General features: G+C 41.8%; 1 protein-coding gene across 1 annotated transcript in view; it reads right to left on the bottom strand.

Annotated features, from left to right (window-relative positions):
• Positions 1-1,312: 1,312 nt before the first annotated feature.
• ANO5 (anoctamin 5) overlaps positions 1,313-17,992 on the bottom strand; it is a gene marked incomplete at its 5' end in the record, with an annotated part of 60,865 nt that continues 44,185 nt past the window's right edge. The window contains 11 exon segments of the mRNA XM_084263517.1: positions 1,313-1,773; positions 2,258-2,363; positions 3,653-3,834; positions 4,913-5,118; positions 6,792-6,922; positions 10,884-10,981; positions 11,796-11,965; positions 14,462-14,684; positions 15,414-15,488; positions 16,008-16,032; positions 16,034-16,131. Coding sequence (XP_084119643.1) covers positions 1,552-1,773; positions 2,258-2,363; positions 3,653-3,834; positions 4,913-5,118; positions 6,792-6,922; positions 10,884-10,981; positions 11,796-11,965; positions 14,462-14,684; positions 15,414-15,488; positions 16,008-16,032; positions 16,034-16,131 — 1,536 coding nt within the window. The 3' untranslated portion in view covers positions 1,313-1,551.

Genomic DNA, 17,992 nt, shown 5'->3' with positions numbered 1-17,992 from the left:
CAAGGAAGTATAACATTCAAAGTGCAAATATAATAAAATTTTTCATTTCTCTAACTAGTGTACTTCAGCATGAGCGAGCTCAAACAGTCTGGTGCTACTTTACCTAAGTAGTCTAGGTATGAACTGCTCCCTGTGACCAGGTCGCTGTTAGGAGTAGCACTACCACACACAAGTGTGCCGAGGCAGACATGGTTTGACTAACACTGTACAGCTATGTGTGCATGTTCACAGTATCATGATGCTCACAAGCACACTTTGGAAAGATGCATTTCCCTACAGCGACCATTTTCACATCTTCTGCCCAATGCAAATAAACAAGGCACTAAGCATGGAAGTGTTTGATATGTTTGAAATATACAGCAAAATAATACAAATAAATGCTTCAAATTATAAAACGAGGGCACATTTGTAAACAGCTGGTAGCTACTCAGCACAAGTAGTTATTACATACTTATAAACTCGATAACTTTGTAGAAAAGCCCCATAACAAAACAGAAAAAAACAAACCAAAATCTAAATCACCACCCCCTCCCCAGCTCCTATGTTAAAGGACAGTGAAACAACATAAATACAGATTATTTCACATGCTTAAAACCTTTTGAAGTCTCCCAATCCACTGCACTCTGCAGTCGTACTCCAATAGTATGCCTTGAGTACAGGCAGACAACAAAGCTTGAGCCCTTTGCTGGCATTCAGAGAATACAAACAAAAGACTAGCTTTAGCCAAAACCAACATCTAGAACGATCTTCCAATTGCACTTTTTGAGATGGAGAAATAAATTAACTGTATTTCCTCAAAATGTACACATCTCCAAAAAGCACTGTCATTAGATGATTCCACAATATTTGCCTTTAAAGAGCAAACTCTTTGGCAGATATCTTTATGAAAATAAATTATGCAGTTGGTTTTTTTCCCTCATTAGTATGTATTAACTGAATTCCATGCCTGTAATAACAAGTGGAATTAAGTCAATATATCTTTAAAAATCAATTGTTTCTTAAAAAAGAAATTCTATGGAAGTTCAAAGCTGCAAACAAATGTTTTTTAAGACACACTGGATACAAAAAAGCCCCAAAACCTGACCTCTGTGTCAGGATTGTCCTCCTAGTTAAACGACCATGTCAGAAAAATAATAATTCTCGGTATTTCCCACCCCAGGATTCCTCTGTGATATCCTTTTGATTCAGCTGGGATACAGCCTGGAACTCTGCATTTAGCAGCAGGGGGCAGGAGGCTTGGTGGTAATTAAATTATATCCTGTGAGCCCTTTGAGGGTAATATTCCCTATATAGAATCCAAATTCTAGGGTTACAAGGTTACGCTTATTATTCAAAGTGACAGGTAAATAGAAAACAGTGCCAAAGTCATACAGTCAAGTAGATTTTACTAAACTTAGAATGCTCAGTAAGACTTTGAAAGAAAAGTCTAAAATCTTTGGACTGAAAGCAAAGGGTTCAAACTGTCCCACAGCTTTCAAGATGATTCCCACTGAGCAAATCACAGATAAGAAAAGCTGAAATGGAAAAATAACTGTTTGGGATTTAGCTCCACTACATTGCTCTGGATAATTCCATTCTCCCTTCTGTGGCGATGAACTCCTTTTCCGTGGCTTGTTTATCACCTCGACACAGTCTCTCCTTCAGTTTTTCAAGTTCATACTCATGCAGAATTTTCTGTGTTAAATACTTTTCACGTTTTATTTTGGCTTTCACATCTGCAGGGACATCAGGAATCATCCATGCTACAAAGAATTTGACGATGAATACAACATGCTGCAAAATACAAGAAGCCAGGGGAAATGCAACAACTCATTACCATAGGAAACAACTATTGTTTTCGCTAACACCAAATAGATCACTTCTTTTTTGTTCACAAACAGAATACATTTCATTTGGCTTTCCTGGAACAATTCATAAACCAATGTATGGCTGAGATTACACCACTTCCTTTTATGCAGGAACTTTGATTTCACACCATTTTTGAATCAGCAAACTCAAGAGCAAACTGTCATGTTCTGAATCCCTAGCATCACTTCCTAATACCTCTGTGTGGTTTCTTAGAAAATTCACGTGGAGGTGTTGATAATGCTCAGCTATTGGGAATTGATAGGATACAATAGGAGTAATCATTTAGGACATGAGTATTTGGCACTACTTAGGCAAGAAACTACTTTATACTGTCAGCAATTCTATTTGCAGTAACGTTAGAGAATGTATAAGGTACAAACTTTGGAAGGAAATTTCGTAGGGAACATACCTCCATAATAATTATAAAGGCCAGTTTCGCAGCAAGAATGTGCCAGAACTGCATAGTGTGTAAATATCTCCTCTCATGATCTGGAGGATATCGATAGTCTCTGTACCTGTTGGATAGATAGACATGCAAAGGTGAAATGTCATATTCAACCTCAGACAGACTACAAGCTTGGTGACACTTACAATCAAATATAGCTGTCACTTAAGGAACCTTTTCATCTTGTTCTAAATGGCCTGTTCCCTTTTGCAGAGAAAGGTTGCCTCTCAATTTGTTTTGATTGTACGTTTGCTTAAACACCCTCACATTCGGAGCCACCAAGCAGAGACAGGGAAGTGTGAGAATGAAGTTTTGGACAAGCGTTACTCCTTTTTTCAGGCAATGACCAAATCATAGAGGCCAGAGTGACGGAATGTATCACATGGTAATGGACAAGCATTGAATAAATGCAACAGATGTTGGCAGGTTTTGTGCTGGACAGATGCAGGGTGTAATGGAAGGACAGTCTTGAGTAGGTGTTCTACTCTCGCATGTATAGGTAGGAAAAAGAATCCTGGGCTTTTAAAGCTAAAACATCATACAAACGTAGCTGCTTCTTAAAATGTTGGGGGTTTCTTGTTTGCTTGGTTTGTTTTGGGGTTTATTTTGCAACAAATCAAGTACTTTTCTTTTACCATGGACTTGTCCAAAGTTCTTTCTCAGTTCTGTCTCAGGTTCAGATTAGATGGTAGGAAAAAATTTTTCACTGAAAGAGTTGCCAGGGCCTGGAACAGGCTGCCCAGGGAGGGGGTTCAGTCACTGACCCTGGATGTGTTTAAAAGACAGGTAGATGAGGTGCTCAGGGATATGGTTTAGCTTAGGATGGGAATGATTGGACTTGATGATCTTAAAGGTCTTTTCCAACCTTGTGATTCTTGTAGAATCTCCAATGCTTCTTCTAGTTAGAAAGGACTATTTTTTTAATGAAATCAGCATGGCCCAGACTCTTGGTAGTATCTAGCACAATAATGATTGCCTTTAAATACTGTATCTATCTCACTTTCAGCTTTGCAATCTAAACATCCCCTTAGTGATACTTCCTTGTCCACATAAGCTTTGAAGTCTCAAAAACCTTTGAAAATATAGGCTGAAGTTTGAAACCTTAGGGATGTAAATCTCATCCATCACTCAGAAATCAGTAGGGTTTTTTGAGGTTTTGCTTTCTTACTTAATTAAAAGCACACTAGCAATGAAACTTAAGACAAACCATTCCAAATGCTGCACTGTTAAGAACTGAAATATTATCTCACACTTCAAAATTATGAGAATGATACAATTTCTAGTGGACTACTTAGATCAAACTGACTTTTTATGGTGTCTTCTAAAGCAAAGTGATAAAATATATATTATTACACCAACCTGCACATGACAAAGTTTTCTGGATTCTCTTTAGGCTTGTTTCTGTCAGGAAAATCTGAGATTTGAAACACTGACAAGCTATTGTTTATATATCCAGACATAGGCGAGTCTTCATTTTCAGAATAAGCATAGTAGTAAACTAAACGAGGAATCATATCTGATGTGAATGCAACAATAAAAGCCTAAAAAAGAAAATGGGAAAAGAAATTGAGGAAGTGGCACACAAAACTTGCAAGCAGATTCATAAAGGGGCTTTGTTACTGTGACTCTGTGACATAACCCAGGATCCTTTAAGCAAGGATGAGCATTATCAGGGCTCTTTACCTTGGTAAAGATGCTGACCGCAGCCCCTGCTGCAATGATCAGCTGATTTTAAATACGCACTGAACAATGTATGTGGATAGTCCTTACAATAGGCATCAAATCCCAAATATCCCCCTACACCAAACCATCTTCTACTGATCCTGTTAGCGGATGTGTGCACCTGAATCCTTATGAGAAAGGATGAGCTCAAATCCAGCACATGATCACTATGTTACTCTATGGAAGAAGAGGAGACATTTTCCCCAGCTGTGTATAGAAAGGAAAAAAAAAATGCTACCAGCACGTTTTGCCTTGAAAACTGAGCCTCTTCAGATGCCCAGGTACCTTGCTAATTAGACAACAGCTACATGTGGTTTTCATGCCCAATACATTGCTAGGTCTGATACTGTTTATTATTCTACATTAGAGGCCCAACTCTTTTGCTCGGAAGTCTGTTTTACATTATACCTCAGATGAAATACATGCATAGCATTTAGTTCCAGTTCATATAAAGTACTCTGAGCCGCTGCACCCACAGGGGCATCCAGAAGCAGTTCAGTGAGCAGAATTCCCACAGAACAGGCTTCATAACGCCAAGACAGATATGTCATCTGGCTCAAAGAACGAATCTACCTCTCTTGACCCCTACGGTCCCCTCCAGGCAATCAATGTGCCTCATCAAGCTGAGCTTCAGACTGCCTTCTGCTATTCCAAAACACTGGAATAAACAGATAAGTGAATGAAAGATTATGGTACAGTGACATGTGGATTTAGAGCTGCATGTCATCAACATACAGCTGAGCTGAAGTACCCAAATGGCTTGACCGTATCTCTGTAGGGTAGCATGTGATAAAGTGAATGCTGTTGATGGAGAAGCAGCATCAACTGATTTTTAAGTTTGCAAATTCTGAATACATGGAAGATGCAAATTTGACATAGTGCAGTTAATGTACTTACATTAGTGACAACAGACAAGACTGCCATTCCGTTCAGGATTTCTTGCCAAACTCCTATGCTATGTGCTTTTGCAGCCACAGGTCTCCTGTACTGAGTGGTTAATTTCCAAGAATCTACTCGAATCTCCAGGATATTATTCATCAGAGCAAGAAGGGGAGCCAGGGGAAAGGACGCCACGAAGAGAGTAATGAATCCAAACTGAATGACTGCAAGGGAGAAAACAAGAGTGCCAAAATCTGCCCCTAAAAAAGCACCCTCAGGGTGACTGTGAAACATGTAGGTTGCCACTCACAGACAAATGGCAAACTTCTGTCAGGCTCCGCAAGAAATCATCTGGCCAGAGTCAAGTGATCTGGCCAGAGCCAAGTGACAACCTGCCCCAGCCCCAAGACTTCTCTGGTCTCCCAGGGGTGCCATTCAGCAGCATCCGAGGGGAACAAGGCATTCAGGTGCTGTCAATGATGCTGCCAGCAGTGCTGGATACTAGTAATTCTTTCAGGGTGCTGCAGTGCTCTCATGACCAGAACGCAGCATAGGCGAATGGGAATGTAGTCGTACATCACACTTCTGAATTACAAGACAGAAGCAAAACCAAAACCAGCTACTTTTCCTCTCCTGCGGTTTGTACAGGGCAAGCCTGTTTTCCTTTTACTTATCAGCTACACTCCTAAATGCAAAAGAGGAAATACTTGTGCTTTTATCGTGACCTTACCTCCAACCTATTGTTACTAGTTTAGTCAAAATATTAATATTAATTCTGTATGTAATAGTTCTACTGGGGAGTCTTAACATTAGTTGAAGAATTGCAAGTAAAATACATAGATGACGCCTTTAGACATTCCCAAAATGAAACATCTCATGGTACAGAATGTGATAGTCCTCAGTGCAGAGCCAATACTGCCACTGTGTTTTAAAGGCAAGAGATAGAACATCTTGTTTGGTTAAGGCAGCGGATAACAAAAAGTTCCCATACAGCAGCCGCCAGCCCTTCCATGACTGAAGCGATCAGTTCTTCATCTCAGGTAAACAACAAAATTCCTACTAGTTTCATAGCCCCAGGTCTGATTCAGGAAGAGCAAGGCCATGTATTGACAGATGTGGCTGGCAACACCGGTGGCTCTTAGCGCATACAACCCTGTATGAAATCCTATGAAATATAAGAAGTGACAGTAATACAGTTGCAAATCTTTGGGCACCAGTACAATTAAAACAATATGATGGACTACTTTTCAATGAAATTTACACTTCCAGTAGACAAATACTAGTATTATTTTAGTGTGGTTTAGATTTCATTTGGCTTCAATTGCTCGTTTTAGTTTCCCAGGTTTTAGAAAGTGATTTCCTATGCTGACCTACTCCCGTTGCCTTTGGAAAATACGATTCTGTTACCCGTGCTCCCTCTGCTGGTCTGCAGGGCAGTATGGAAGCACTAAGCCGTTCAAACTCAAGAGCTAAACAGATTCTCCCTGATCCAGTTTGTACATCTCAGAGCTCCAGTATGAGTTATTATAGGATATTGGGCACTCAGCCCATTCTTACAATTTCCACTGACATCAGCTGATAATATGCTTGGGAACAAGAACAGAACAGACACTGAGACAGCTGGCTGCACTGAGAATAATGTTCACCATTCAAATGAGGGAAACAAACAGTCTTTGTGGCGTTCCTGTGAAATTCCCTGCAGTCTAAGATGCAAAGGCAGCTCACTTTTTTAAAACTGAGCTGACCTATTTAATGATTTCCAGCAGTTAATTGTCTGCTGTTTATCAGATGAAAATGGTGGCATCAACCCATAACAATTAAATGAGCAGCATTTTTTTTGGAAGCATCAGTACAAGGTATCTTGCCCTCAATTCCAAATGTGTATTTTTAAACTTACCCATTTCTAGATATTCATAGAACAAGCCTAAGGCTCCAAATGTCTGCAGATCATGGTCTTGCTCCCAGCGACTGTATAAGTTTTCTGGATTATTTCTGGCTTTCCGGCGTCCCCACCAGTTACAAATCCAGCTGTACATATGGAAAAAAATTAATAATGAGAGAAGCAGAACAAGTGTCTTTCTCTAAGCAAACTCCTTGTTGCAATATGCTTTTACAAGTGCACCTTTCACAAATAGAGGCCAAAAACCTCTATAAAATCAGTCTAATTGTCAGAATTTGTGCTTAATTTACAGAATTTTCCTTGGCTTCTTCATGTGGCAATACTTGCTACCTCTCCTTCCAAGAATTTCCTCTCTAACTTGGGCATCTTAACAATAGGTATGAGGCGCTACTAGAAGGGGACCAGCCAGATAATGAGACAGCTGATAGGACAACGACTCCTGAGGTTGTGTTCCCTAGGACAAGACCCCCTAAGCATACTACCAAAACAGGCTCTGTTAAAACAAATAGACAGGTCATTGTTTTAGGTGATTCCCTTTTGGAGGGGACTGAGGGCCCGATCTGTAGGCCGGATCCTCTACATAGGGAAGTCTGTTGCCTTAAGGGAGCTTCAGTTAGGGACTTAACAAAGAGACTCCCAACCTTGGTCAGGCACATGGACTATTACCCGCTTTTAATTTTCCAAATTGGTAGTAATGAAATAACTGAGGCCCTTTAAGAAAGACTTAAGGGCCCTGGGACGCATGACACAAGGACCTGGAGCACAGGTAGTGTTTTCCTCCACCATTCCTACTACAGGGAATGGGGAGGGATGGAAGGAGAAGAGCCAGGAAGTTAATACCTGGCTCAGAGCATAGTGTATGAAACAGAACTTTGGGTTCTTTGACAATGGGCTAGCTCTAGACTCATCAGCCTTGCTTTCCAGGGATGGGGAGAACTTATCCCCAAGCAGAAGGATACTGTCAAAGAAGCTAGTGGGGTTCATTAATAGAGCTTTAAACTAGATAAGAAGGGGGAGGGGGACAGGGACAGGCGAGATGGAAAAAAACCTGGTTGTGGTCAAGTTATTGAGGAACGGTGTGCTGGCAATGACTTCCGGTCAGCCACCCTAGTTAATCCGGGGGGCAGTGTGATAATTCAGAGTAGAAATGTAACTACTACCAATGGGCTAGGTAACTTAAATCATCTGTCATTTGGGAAACAAGGCTTCCCTGAGGAGCATAACAAGATCAATAGACCAGATACAGTGCATCTACACCAATGCACACAGCATGGGCAATAAACAGGAGGAATTAGAAGTCCTTGTAACTAAGGGAGACTATGATGTGATTGCCATCACTGAAACGTGGTGGGACAATTCACATGATTGGAGTACTGTAATTGCTGGTTATAAACTATACAGGCATGACAGTCTGGGTAGGAGAGGAGGTGGGGTAGCCCTGTATGTCAGAGAATGTTTTGACAGCCTAGAGCTGGAGTATGATGATAAACGGGCTGAGTGCCCCTGGGTAAGGATCAGAGGAAAACGAAATCAGGGAGATATAGTGATGGGAGTCTACTATAGACAACCTGATGAGGAGGAGGAAGCTGATGAGTTGTTTTTTAAACAACTGGGAGAAGTCTTGCGATCACTAGCCCGCATCCTTATTGGGGACTTCAATTTACCGGATGTCTCCTGGAGGTACAATACAGCAGGGAGGAAGCAGTCTAGCAGGTTCCTGGAGTGTTTGGAAGACAACTTCCTGACCCAGCTGGTGAATGAACCCACCAGGGAAGGTGCCCTGCTGGACTTGTTGTTTGTAAACAGAGAAGGTCTAGTGGGGGATGTGAAGGTTGGAGGACGCCTGGGGCATAGTGATCATGAGCTGATAGAATTCTTAGTACTGGGAGAAGTAAGAAAGGGAAACACCAGAACAAGCACCTTGGACTTCCGTAGGGCTGACTTTGGACTGTTCAGAAAGCTGCTCAATAAAGATTCCATAGGAGGCAGCCCTTGTGGGCAGAGGAGCCCAAGAGGGTTGGTTGCTCCTCAAGAAGGAAATCTTGGTGGCACAAAAACAGGCTGTCCCAGTCTGTTGGAAGAGGAGTCAGCAAGGAAGGAAGCCAGCTTGGCTGAGTAGGGAGATCCAAGAAGATCTTCAGGAAAAGAGGGAAAAATATGAGCTTTGGAAGAAGGGGCAGGTGTCTTGGCCCGACTATAGGAATGTAGTGAGGTCATGTGGGGAGAAAGTCAGAAGGGCTAAAGCTGAACTGGAACTCAGACTGGTCAGCTCTGTAAAAGATAGTAAAAAGTCTTTCTATAGGTACATTAACAGTAAGACGAGGGTCAAGGAGAATCTCCAGCCCTTGTTGGATACTGAGGGAACATTAGTGACAAGGGATGAGGACAAGGCTGAGGTCCTTAATTCCTTCTTTGCCTCAGTCTATGGTAGTAAAGATGGTTATTCCCTGAGTACTCATTCTCAGCAACTGGCTGACAGAGAGTGGAAGAATAGCATAATTGCCACGGTTAAGGAGGAAATTATTAGAGACCTACTTGGCCAGTTAGCCACTAACAGGTCAATGGGACCTGATGGGATTCACCCGAGGGTGCTGAGAGAGCTGGCAGGTGTGCTAGCCAACACCCTTTCCATCATCTACCAGAAATCCTGGCACACTGGGGAAGTTCCACTCGACTGGAGGCTGGCAAATGTGACACCCATATATGAGAATGTCCGGAAGGAGGGTCTGGGGAACTACAGGCCTGTCAGTCTGACCTCAGCCCCAGGGAAGATCATGGAGAGGATCATCTTGGGAACTATCATGCAGCACATGCATGATGACCAGGGGATCAGGCCCAGTCAACATGTGTTTACAAAAGGTAGATCCTGTCAAACTAACCTGATCGCCTTCTATGACAAGGTGACCCGGTTAATGGACAAGGGGAAGACTGAGGATGTGGTCTACCTGGACTTCGGTAAAGCCTTTGACACGGTTTCTCACAGCATTCTGACTGAGAAACTAGCTGACACTGTCCTGGACAGGTGGACCCTCAACTGGGTTAAAAACTGGCTGGATAGATGGGCCCAAAGGGTGGTTGTGAATGGAACCAAATCCAGCTGGAGGTCGGTCACGAGTGGCATCCCCCAGGGCTCAGTCCTGGGTCCAGTCTATACTCAACATCTTTATCAATGACCTCGATGAAGGGATTGAATGCTCCCTCAGTAAGTTTACAGATGACACTAAACTAGGAGGAAGTGTTGATCTGCCTGAGGGTAGGGAGGCTCTTCAGAGGGATCTGAACAGACTGGACCGATGGGCTGAGACCAATGGGATGAAGTTTAACAACATGGCCAAGTGTAGAGTGCTGCACATGGGACATAACAACCCCATGCAACACTACAGGCTTGGGGGAGGTTGGCTGGAGAGCTGCCAGGCAGAGAAGGACCTGGGGGTGCTGGTTGACAGCAGGCTGAATATGAGCCAGCAGTGTGCCCAGGTGGCCAATGGCATCCTGGCTTGTATCAAAAACAGTGTGGCAAGCAGGTCTAGGGAGGTCATTGTGCCCCTGTACTTGGCATTGGTGAGGCCATACCTTGAGAACTGTGTTCATTTCTGGGCTCCTCGCCATAGAAAGGACATTGAGGTCCTGGAGCAAGCGCAGAGAAGGGCAAGCAAGCTGGGGAAGGGACTGGAGGGCAAATCATATGAGGAACGTCTGAGGGAACTGGGGATGTTTAGCCTGGAGAAGAGGAGGCTGAGGGGAGACCTTATCAGTACCTACAACTACCTGACAGGAGGTTGTAGAGAGGTGGTCGATGGTCTCTTCAGCCAGGTGACAGAAGATAGAACAAGGGGAAATGGCATGAAGCTGTGCCAGGGCAGGTTTAGATTGGACATTAGAAAAATTTTTTTACTGAAAGAGATGTCAGGGCCTGGAACAGGCTGCCCAGGGATGTGGTTGAGTCACCATCCCTGGATGTGTTCAAAAAAAGGGTAGATGAGGTACTTAGGGATACGGTTTAGCATAGGATGGGAATGGCTGGACTCGATCTTCAAAGGTCTCTTCCAACCTTGTGATTCTGTGATCTCAGTGTAAGAGATAACTTACGGTACAATGGCTTCTTGGATGTTTCCCCAGATCTGTTTGCCAGCCATGACTATGGTGAGCTGTGTCGTTAATTCTATCAAACAGCCTGCAGGATCACACTGGGAGAGAGAAGCTAGGGGTTAAAAGGACACTAATAATGGATATCACCCAGATAAACTATATTCTACTAATGCATAAAGGAAAGAAAGAAGGTTCTTAAAACTTGTTAGGACAATATTTGCACCTGGACCACCAGCTAAGATACCCTCTCAGGAAGGCTGTTACAGAAGGGCTTTCAATCCTCAGTATGTTTTGGTGTGTGTTTTATCAAGCACAACAGGCATTTAAAACCGGAGTAATGCAGAGATGCCTCCAGCTGACCGTGGTGCAAGATATGCAAAGACTGGGCTGCAGGACCTGTGTGCAGCAGTCTCAGCAAGGTGAATCTATGGCACTCACCTGGCTCTCAACACCAGACCAACCCTGACTTATCAAGCACCCTCATTGTCTATTCATACCCTTACACCAGAGGTTTTTAAATGCCTGCCAGCACCTGTTCCTTGCTGAGAACACTCATTTTTATGTTTCAACTCTCTATCAAGGCTTTCTTAAGAATTTAGCAGGTGAGTATTAGAAGATACATTTTTAGTAAGTGCACTTCATTGCTTTATTTAGTTGTGCATGAAGTTTTTTCTCCACTACTAACTGCCAGGCAATGCTTCATATTGAATACCGCATTTCATCTCTGTAGAAACAGCATCATTAGCTGTGACGTGAGGAAAAAAGCAAAAGCTTACAAGTCTTACCAAATGGTTTATCTAAAAATATAGTGCCTCAACAAAGACACCCAAAAGCCAGAGACCATTTACATTTAGCTTTCTTCAACCTAGACGATCACTTCTAAGACACACACATTAATCAATAAAGTCCTACCTCTTCGTTTCGCCAGCGATTAAACATGTATGTGTAGGCACCTGGGTAACCAACAAATTTCCCTTTGAAGAAGGCCACATAGAAGCAGGACGAATAGTAGTTGACAAACTGGAATAGAAACATTTTCATTGTGAGCCGGTTCTCATACTCCATATGAGTTCTGGGAATCTCTGTGAAGCCAGAAAACGTATTTTGTTTTCATTTATTCTCTTTAAAAGGGATGCAGATTCATAAGTACTCATCACCTACAGTGCCCTAACTAAATAAACAAAGAAAATAAACAGAAAACCACCTACAAACAGTTCAGCAGATGGAATTCCTGCTCTCAGACACCCTGCTCTTAAATTACAATGCAATGCTCTCAGTAGACGTTCAAGTGAAATTAATTCTTCAGACATTTATAAGCCTCTATCCCCCCCTTTTTTGTACTGTGCGCTAGCACTTGTCCATCCCAAAATCTTACGCTATTTTTAGGAGACTCAAGATGAATCTCAAACAGTAACTAGTAGGGTCTTCTAGACTATGAAAATTTCAATGTTGCCAATGCACATGATAAAGACTTTTATTTTCTCTGTAGTAGATAAACATGTTACCACATTTCTCTTTTTTTTTTCCCAATATGCTGTATGTGTGCAATTGAAAGCAGCAGAAACTGGATGAGTCCTGTTTGTCTTGAGATGAGACTCACAGCTGGGGGGAAGGAGGAATAGGGAAGCATACAGGCACCTCAGTGGTACTGAATATCACCAAGCCTTTAAGATTTTGCTCTCTTTGTAATCACATTCTTTACCACATTTACATTGTTAAAGATACCAGGAAGCCCTATGCAAATTATTATTAAACTGCCCTGCAAATAATAACGAATAACCAATTCAAGCTGTGACTAAGGTGGACAAAACACACCATGAGCATTCATGTCTCTCTGAATTGGTCAGGGCCCTGCAGACATGTTGAACTCACCAGCCCAGGGCCAAAGTTATTTTATATATCTGAGTAAATTAACATTTCCAAGCTTGGAATAAGTTTGCATGACAGAAGGGATTTACTGGGAGCCTGTATGTGCTACAGAGGAGCCAGGACTCCAGTGACATTGTCTGCCTAAGTTGCAGCTCACTGAAGTGTTTTTATTGGCAGTGAGCTCCTCAAACATTTACATCAGACACTCCACGTTCAGAGCACCAGAGGTAGGTTATACCAGCATGTATGAAACCAACATCTTCCCTAACCTTAAGGAAGTCAAGAGTGACAAGAGAGAGAACAGACGCTCACACCTGTGTTGGCCGCAGCGAACATTTCCTACCCTGGGCCCAGCCCTGTCTCTAAGCCTGGGCTAAGCGCAGCTGCCAGAGGAGGGCAGCAGTCCCACAGAAGTGAATTTTCCCTCAGTAACTAATAACCCCAGGTAGCATTGACACTTAAGAAATCCTCGGAGCTTCCAAGCAGAAAAAGAACACTTCTGTGCCTTCATGCTACTAATTCAAGCCCTTCAAGAAAAAAGGATTAAAAATGATCATTTTCTGGGGTTTTGTTTTGGTTTGGGTTTTTTGCTGGGGGCAATTTTACATATTACTTGTTCTTTCCTTGGTCTAATTAGGCCAAGTGAGAGAAACAACAAGATCTCTGACACAGTATATGGTCCACAATAAATCAAAATAAATCTAATGTAAAATCCCATTAAGTTTCTACAACAAACACCTTTCGATTCTTGATTCCACTTGTAAGACCTCAGGGAAAGAAAACAACCAAACAAAACAAAAACATTATCCAACTGTGTTTTTGACAGCTGTACAAACTACCAATACCTAATACTTCCAGCTCTTGCCCCAGCTGAATATTCTGCAGATATTTGTTTCTATAAAGCACCTGTGGGGACTTGTCTATCTAAATCATTAAGGCCAAACTAAGAAAAATATGTAAGAAGGGCTCTAGGGAAGGATGTTTTCAGCAGGCAAGCAACAGTCAAATAGGAAATCTGCTCCAAAACTTGCAGATCTTTCTGGGCCTGGCCAGCTGCCCCACTTCTGGTGTGTGCTTATTGCAGGGAATGTTACTGATGCCTACAGCCACAGCAACGCATATCGGGGCCGCCACCTCAACCTGCTCAATCTTTGTCTTCAGTCTCTAACTCAAAATCTGTAAATCCATAGCTAAAGAAAATAGGGGCAAGAAAAAAAGGCTCTGGAAAATATGCTGTCTTATCTCATCCCCCAGCCTCCTCCAACCTTCCCCCCGCCCCACAAAGTAAGCAACATGATTATTTTAGTCTTTTTTCTTTTCAAGATGGCTGTGAAAGCTGTGATCTATTTTTAAAAACCTATCCTCGGTATTCCTAATTGAAACACTGCTAAATGAAGAGTTTGATCTTGCTTTGGTGACTCTAATTTAATATGTGATAATTTTTAAATACTTTCAGGACTGTGACTGTTGCTCCAGACTGATTTTAATACAAGCAAATGTTATACTAAGAGAAACCAGCTTACAGTAACTGTTCAAACATGGGGAAAATGCTCAGCACAGCCACAACTGAGTCATTGCTGTCAACTACAGACTAATGATATCCTAGTGCTCCCACTGTGTTGAAGGTGAGAAAAATACATAGATCACCTCAAGATGGGTTCTACCTTTAGTGATTCCTTGAACGTTTTGTCTTCAAGCATGCTGCTTACCCATATCAGTAATCCAGATGGCTATTCTCTCATATAAGAAATTCAGAATCATGATGATGACAAAATTCAGGCATGAGGCTGTGACTGAAGTTGCCAGCTGAGGAGTCAGTAATCCACTGATGGGCTGCAAAGTTTGTGTGTTCTCCATCAGGCTGGCAAAGGCAGCGTACACCGCGAGACGATACACGATCACAGCTATCATGCTAGCTATGATCAGAGACACCTAAGGAAAGGACAGAGATGTGAAATACAGTTCAATATAGCTATATGCATGCCATATTTGAAATAAGATGTACATCATGCATGACACTTTTCAAATTTCATGCTTCTGGGTATGAGTTCGGCAGCACTGAAACACACAGTACAGAAGCAAAATACTTTCTTATATTAGACACATTAAACATAAAATTATTTTGTTAACACTAGAAAAGCAGACAATCTAATGCCAATATTCAAAACATAATTAGTGCACAATGATATAGACTTATATAAATGGGGTTGGACCCGATGATCTCTGGAGGTCCGCTCCAACCCCTATGATTCTGTGAAATAGAGATAGGAGAATTTAATTATATTGTCTACTCTGAAATTCAATCTGCAGATGTTTCTACAGAAAAATATGTAGATATTTTATTGTAGTGAATGGTAGTTTTTTTCCCTCTACTGCATTTTTTTCAGTATGGCCTGTTAACAGCTCACAAACCAGAAGAAAAAAATTTTTCCTATAGTAAAGTGTCCAATCAAATTGCTAACTAGTGACAGATTTCCTAGGTGTTTGGGTCTTTTTTAATTTAATCTGAATTGAAGTGCGTTTTGCATGACAGCAAGGAATCTGCTGGACAATTAAAAAAAGCATGTGTGTTAGTATCACAACTGAAACCAGCATGTGTTAGTATCACGATTAATGGTCATCAGCAACTCTGTTAAAATTGTGATTCAAAAAGATGCTCACCCAGAACAACACTGTAGTTCCTGAGATGCAGAACCGCACAGCCTGGCTAGTTATAGGCAAATAAGGCTCCATCTCCTGAAATAGTCAAGCAAGCACAGCACAATTCACAAATCCGTATTCTACCATCAAGCAGCACACAGAGATCTCATTAGCTGTGTGAAAGTGCCCACATCTAAGGAAAACCATTCAGATCCCCCCCTGCCCTCCTCTAAAAGTATAGATAGGACATAATTTTGAATATGCTGGGGGGTGGGGGGAGATCAGGACAGAAGGGACTATAACAATGCTAAAAGTAATAAGACAGCACTTGGAAAGAATGGTTAAACTTTTGCAAAAAAAAAAAAAATCAATCAGTAGCCAAAGGAAAAAGACCACCTCCTTCATTAGATGAGCAGAACTATTACTGTAATGCCAGGTCAGCTGTCATACAGCCCTGAGTCCATAACTGGATGGAATTTAAGAAATTCTTCACATCAAGGTTTCTTAAAATGGTCATTTACTTGGGTGTACCCTATCATTCCACACAGCCAGAGAGCTTTTTCCTCCACTCCTTCAATTATTTATTTTTTTAATTGAAGAAATGGCTACATTCACTAGTTGCCAATCTCTGCTGCAGCATCAGGCAGGTAGGTCTTACCCAAGCAAGTATTCCCATATAGCACACGAACAATTTTCCACGTTCATGTAAACCTCTCTGTTTCACAACCAATTCTAACTCCTAAAATACCAGATTACAGGTATTAATAGGAAGGATAATTTAAGAACTAATGCCAGTGGGAAAAGATTTAGTAAAAAAACCCCACCGAAAATTGAATTTGATGAATTTCTGGACATGGCATCATACCATGCCCACATTCCTCTTGGACAAAGTGGCACGGATCACTACAAGCACATTAAGTATACTACACCAGGAAATGCTTGCTTTAACAACAGAAGATATGGAACCTGTAAGATGATGTTGGAGGGCTTGTATTTTCTGTTGCCCAAAACCCCAGGATGTGCTCGGTGCACTGGAGAACGCAGTGTAGTTACGCCCAATGTAACACTCCCAACCGAGCTGTGCATTTGTCCCTGACACAATCAAGTTGTTTTACAAGCACTGCTTCTCAATGGGGATATTCTTCAGACAATCAGCATGCTCATGCCAGCACGACTCTGAAGTGTAATGCCTGTTCTCTCAGGAGAGATATACTGCCTGTATCTGCCTCGGTATACCTCCTAAACACCACTATCAATACTGCAGCCTTAAGGCACAATGAGTTGTTTGATGATCATGGCAATAGTCAAAGGCTCCATTAACAGCACTATAAAAAACAGCTGAAGATAAGATACGAGCAGAGATATCAGGTGGCTTTACATAGGCTCGTAACATTTTATACATATGTACAAATTACGCATTAATAAATGGTATGCATATTCCATACTGAGAGCAAATCTTTCACTCATTCTAGGATATTCAACAAGTTCTCTAATTCAGAACAAAATAGAGCCAATAACGTACAGTGACAGATCCTAAGTTTTAATCAAATGCTTCATTATTTATACAAATTAAGATTCTACTGCAATCAGCAAAACCAGATTTTAGCTATGATGTAGCTAAATAGTTTAGCACCATGACCAAACGAGGTGTTAATTAAAGCCTCGAGATGAGCCATTTCTGTTTCAGAGCACCTAGAACTTTGAATCACAGCCAGGAATAATGAGGAAACAATTTTCTGAGCAAAGCCAAGCCAGCCTTAGGACTCAAGAAATTCAGTGACCTATATCCATATTATCAGTCTGCAGAATTAACTTATTTGAAATCACTGTCCCTTCATATGTCTAGTATTGCACATTATCTAATGACCGGAAATTACACTATGGCATGGCTAACCTGTATGGTTTGCTATAATTGGGTATTGATAAGGATCACTGCTGAACACTGCTGCAAAAACCTTCTGAAATCCACCACGGGAATATATTAAGGATTGTACAGTCATTGAATTTTTATGGTTCATGCATACTTAGAAAGCACAGAACAGTGCAGTATCTCACTCTGAGGTAAGAATATATTATGGTCCAATTTCTGTTTCCAAAATAAAGGCTGAGTAAACCATCCTACTTAAGAGATCTGCATGAATTTAGAGAGAGAACAATCTTCTGCCTCAGGACAGGTATGCAAATGCACCTCGCCCATGCCATCCCATAGCTGTAGTCTGATGGGGCTGATTCACCTCGCCAGGTTTTGGTCCGTGTTGTACATAACCACTGCCCATGTATCAGCCCGTTACTTCTCTGTGCCCACGTCATCACCCTTGGCTGCTGCAGCCCCATGCTGCAGAGTGCACAAGGCCTTGAACTGCAGCATGATTTCCCCCAATCTTCCCTCCAACTCCAGCAGAACCACAGTGCTTCAGCTGGTTTTGGTTGCCAAACGTGTAAGAAAGTGTAGGTTGTGAGCCTGAACATACATAGGGAGCAAAGTAGCAAATCAAATGCAACAGGCAGGCATCTGTTTTCAGTTAACTGAACTAGCTAATTAAAAATTGGTTTATCTGAGCACGTAGAAATCAATACCTCAGCAGAGCTACACTCAAAAA

This window comes from Gallinula chloropus, assembly GCF_964237585.1.
Source record: "Gallinula chloropus genome assembly, chromosome: 4".
Lineage (NCBI taxonomy): Eukaryota > Metazoa > Chordata > Aves > Gruiformes > Rallidae > Gallinula > Gallinula chloropus.
Note: the sequence above shows the minus strand (reverse complement) of the source record. Positions and strands in the feature narration are given on the sequence as shown.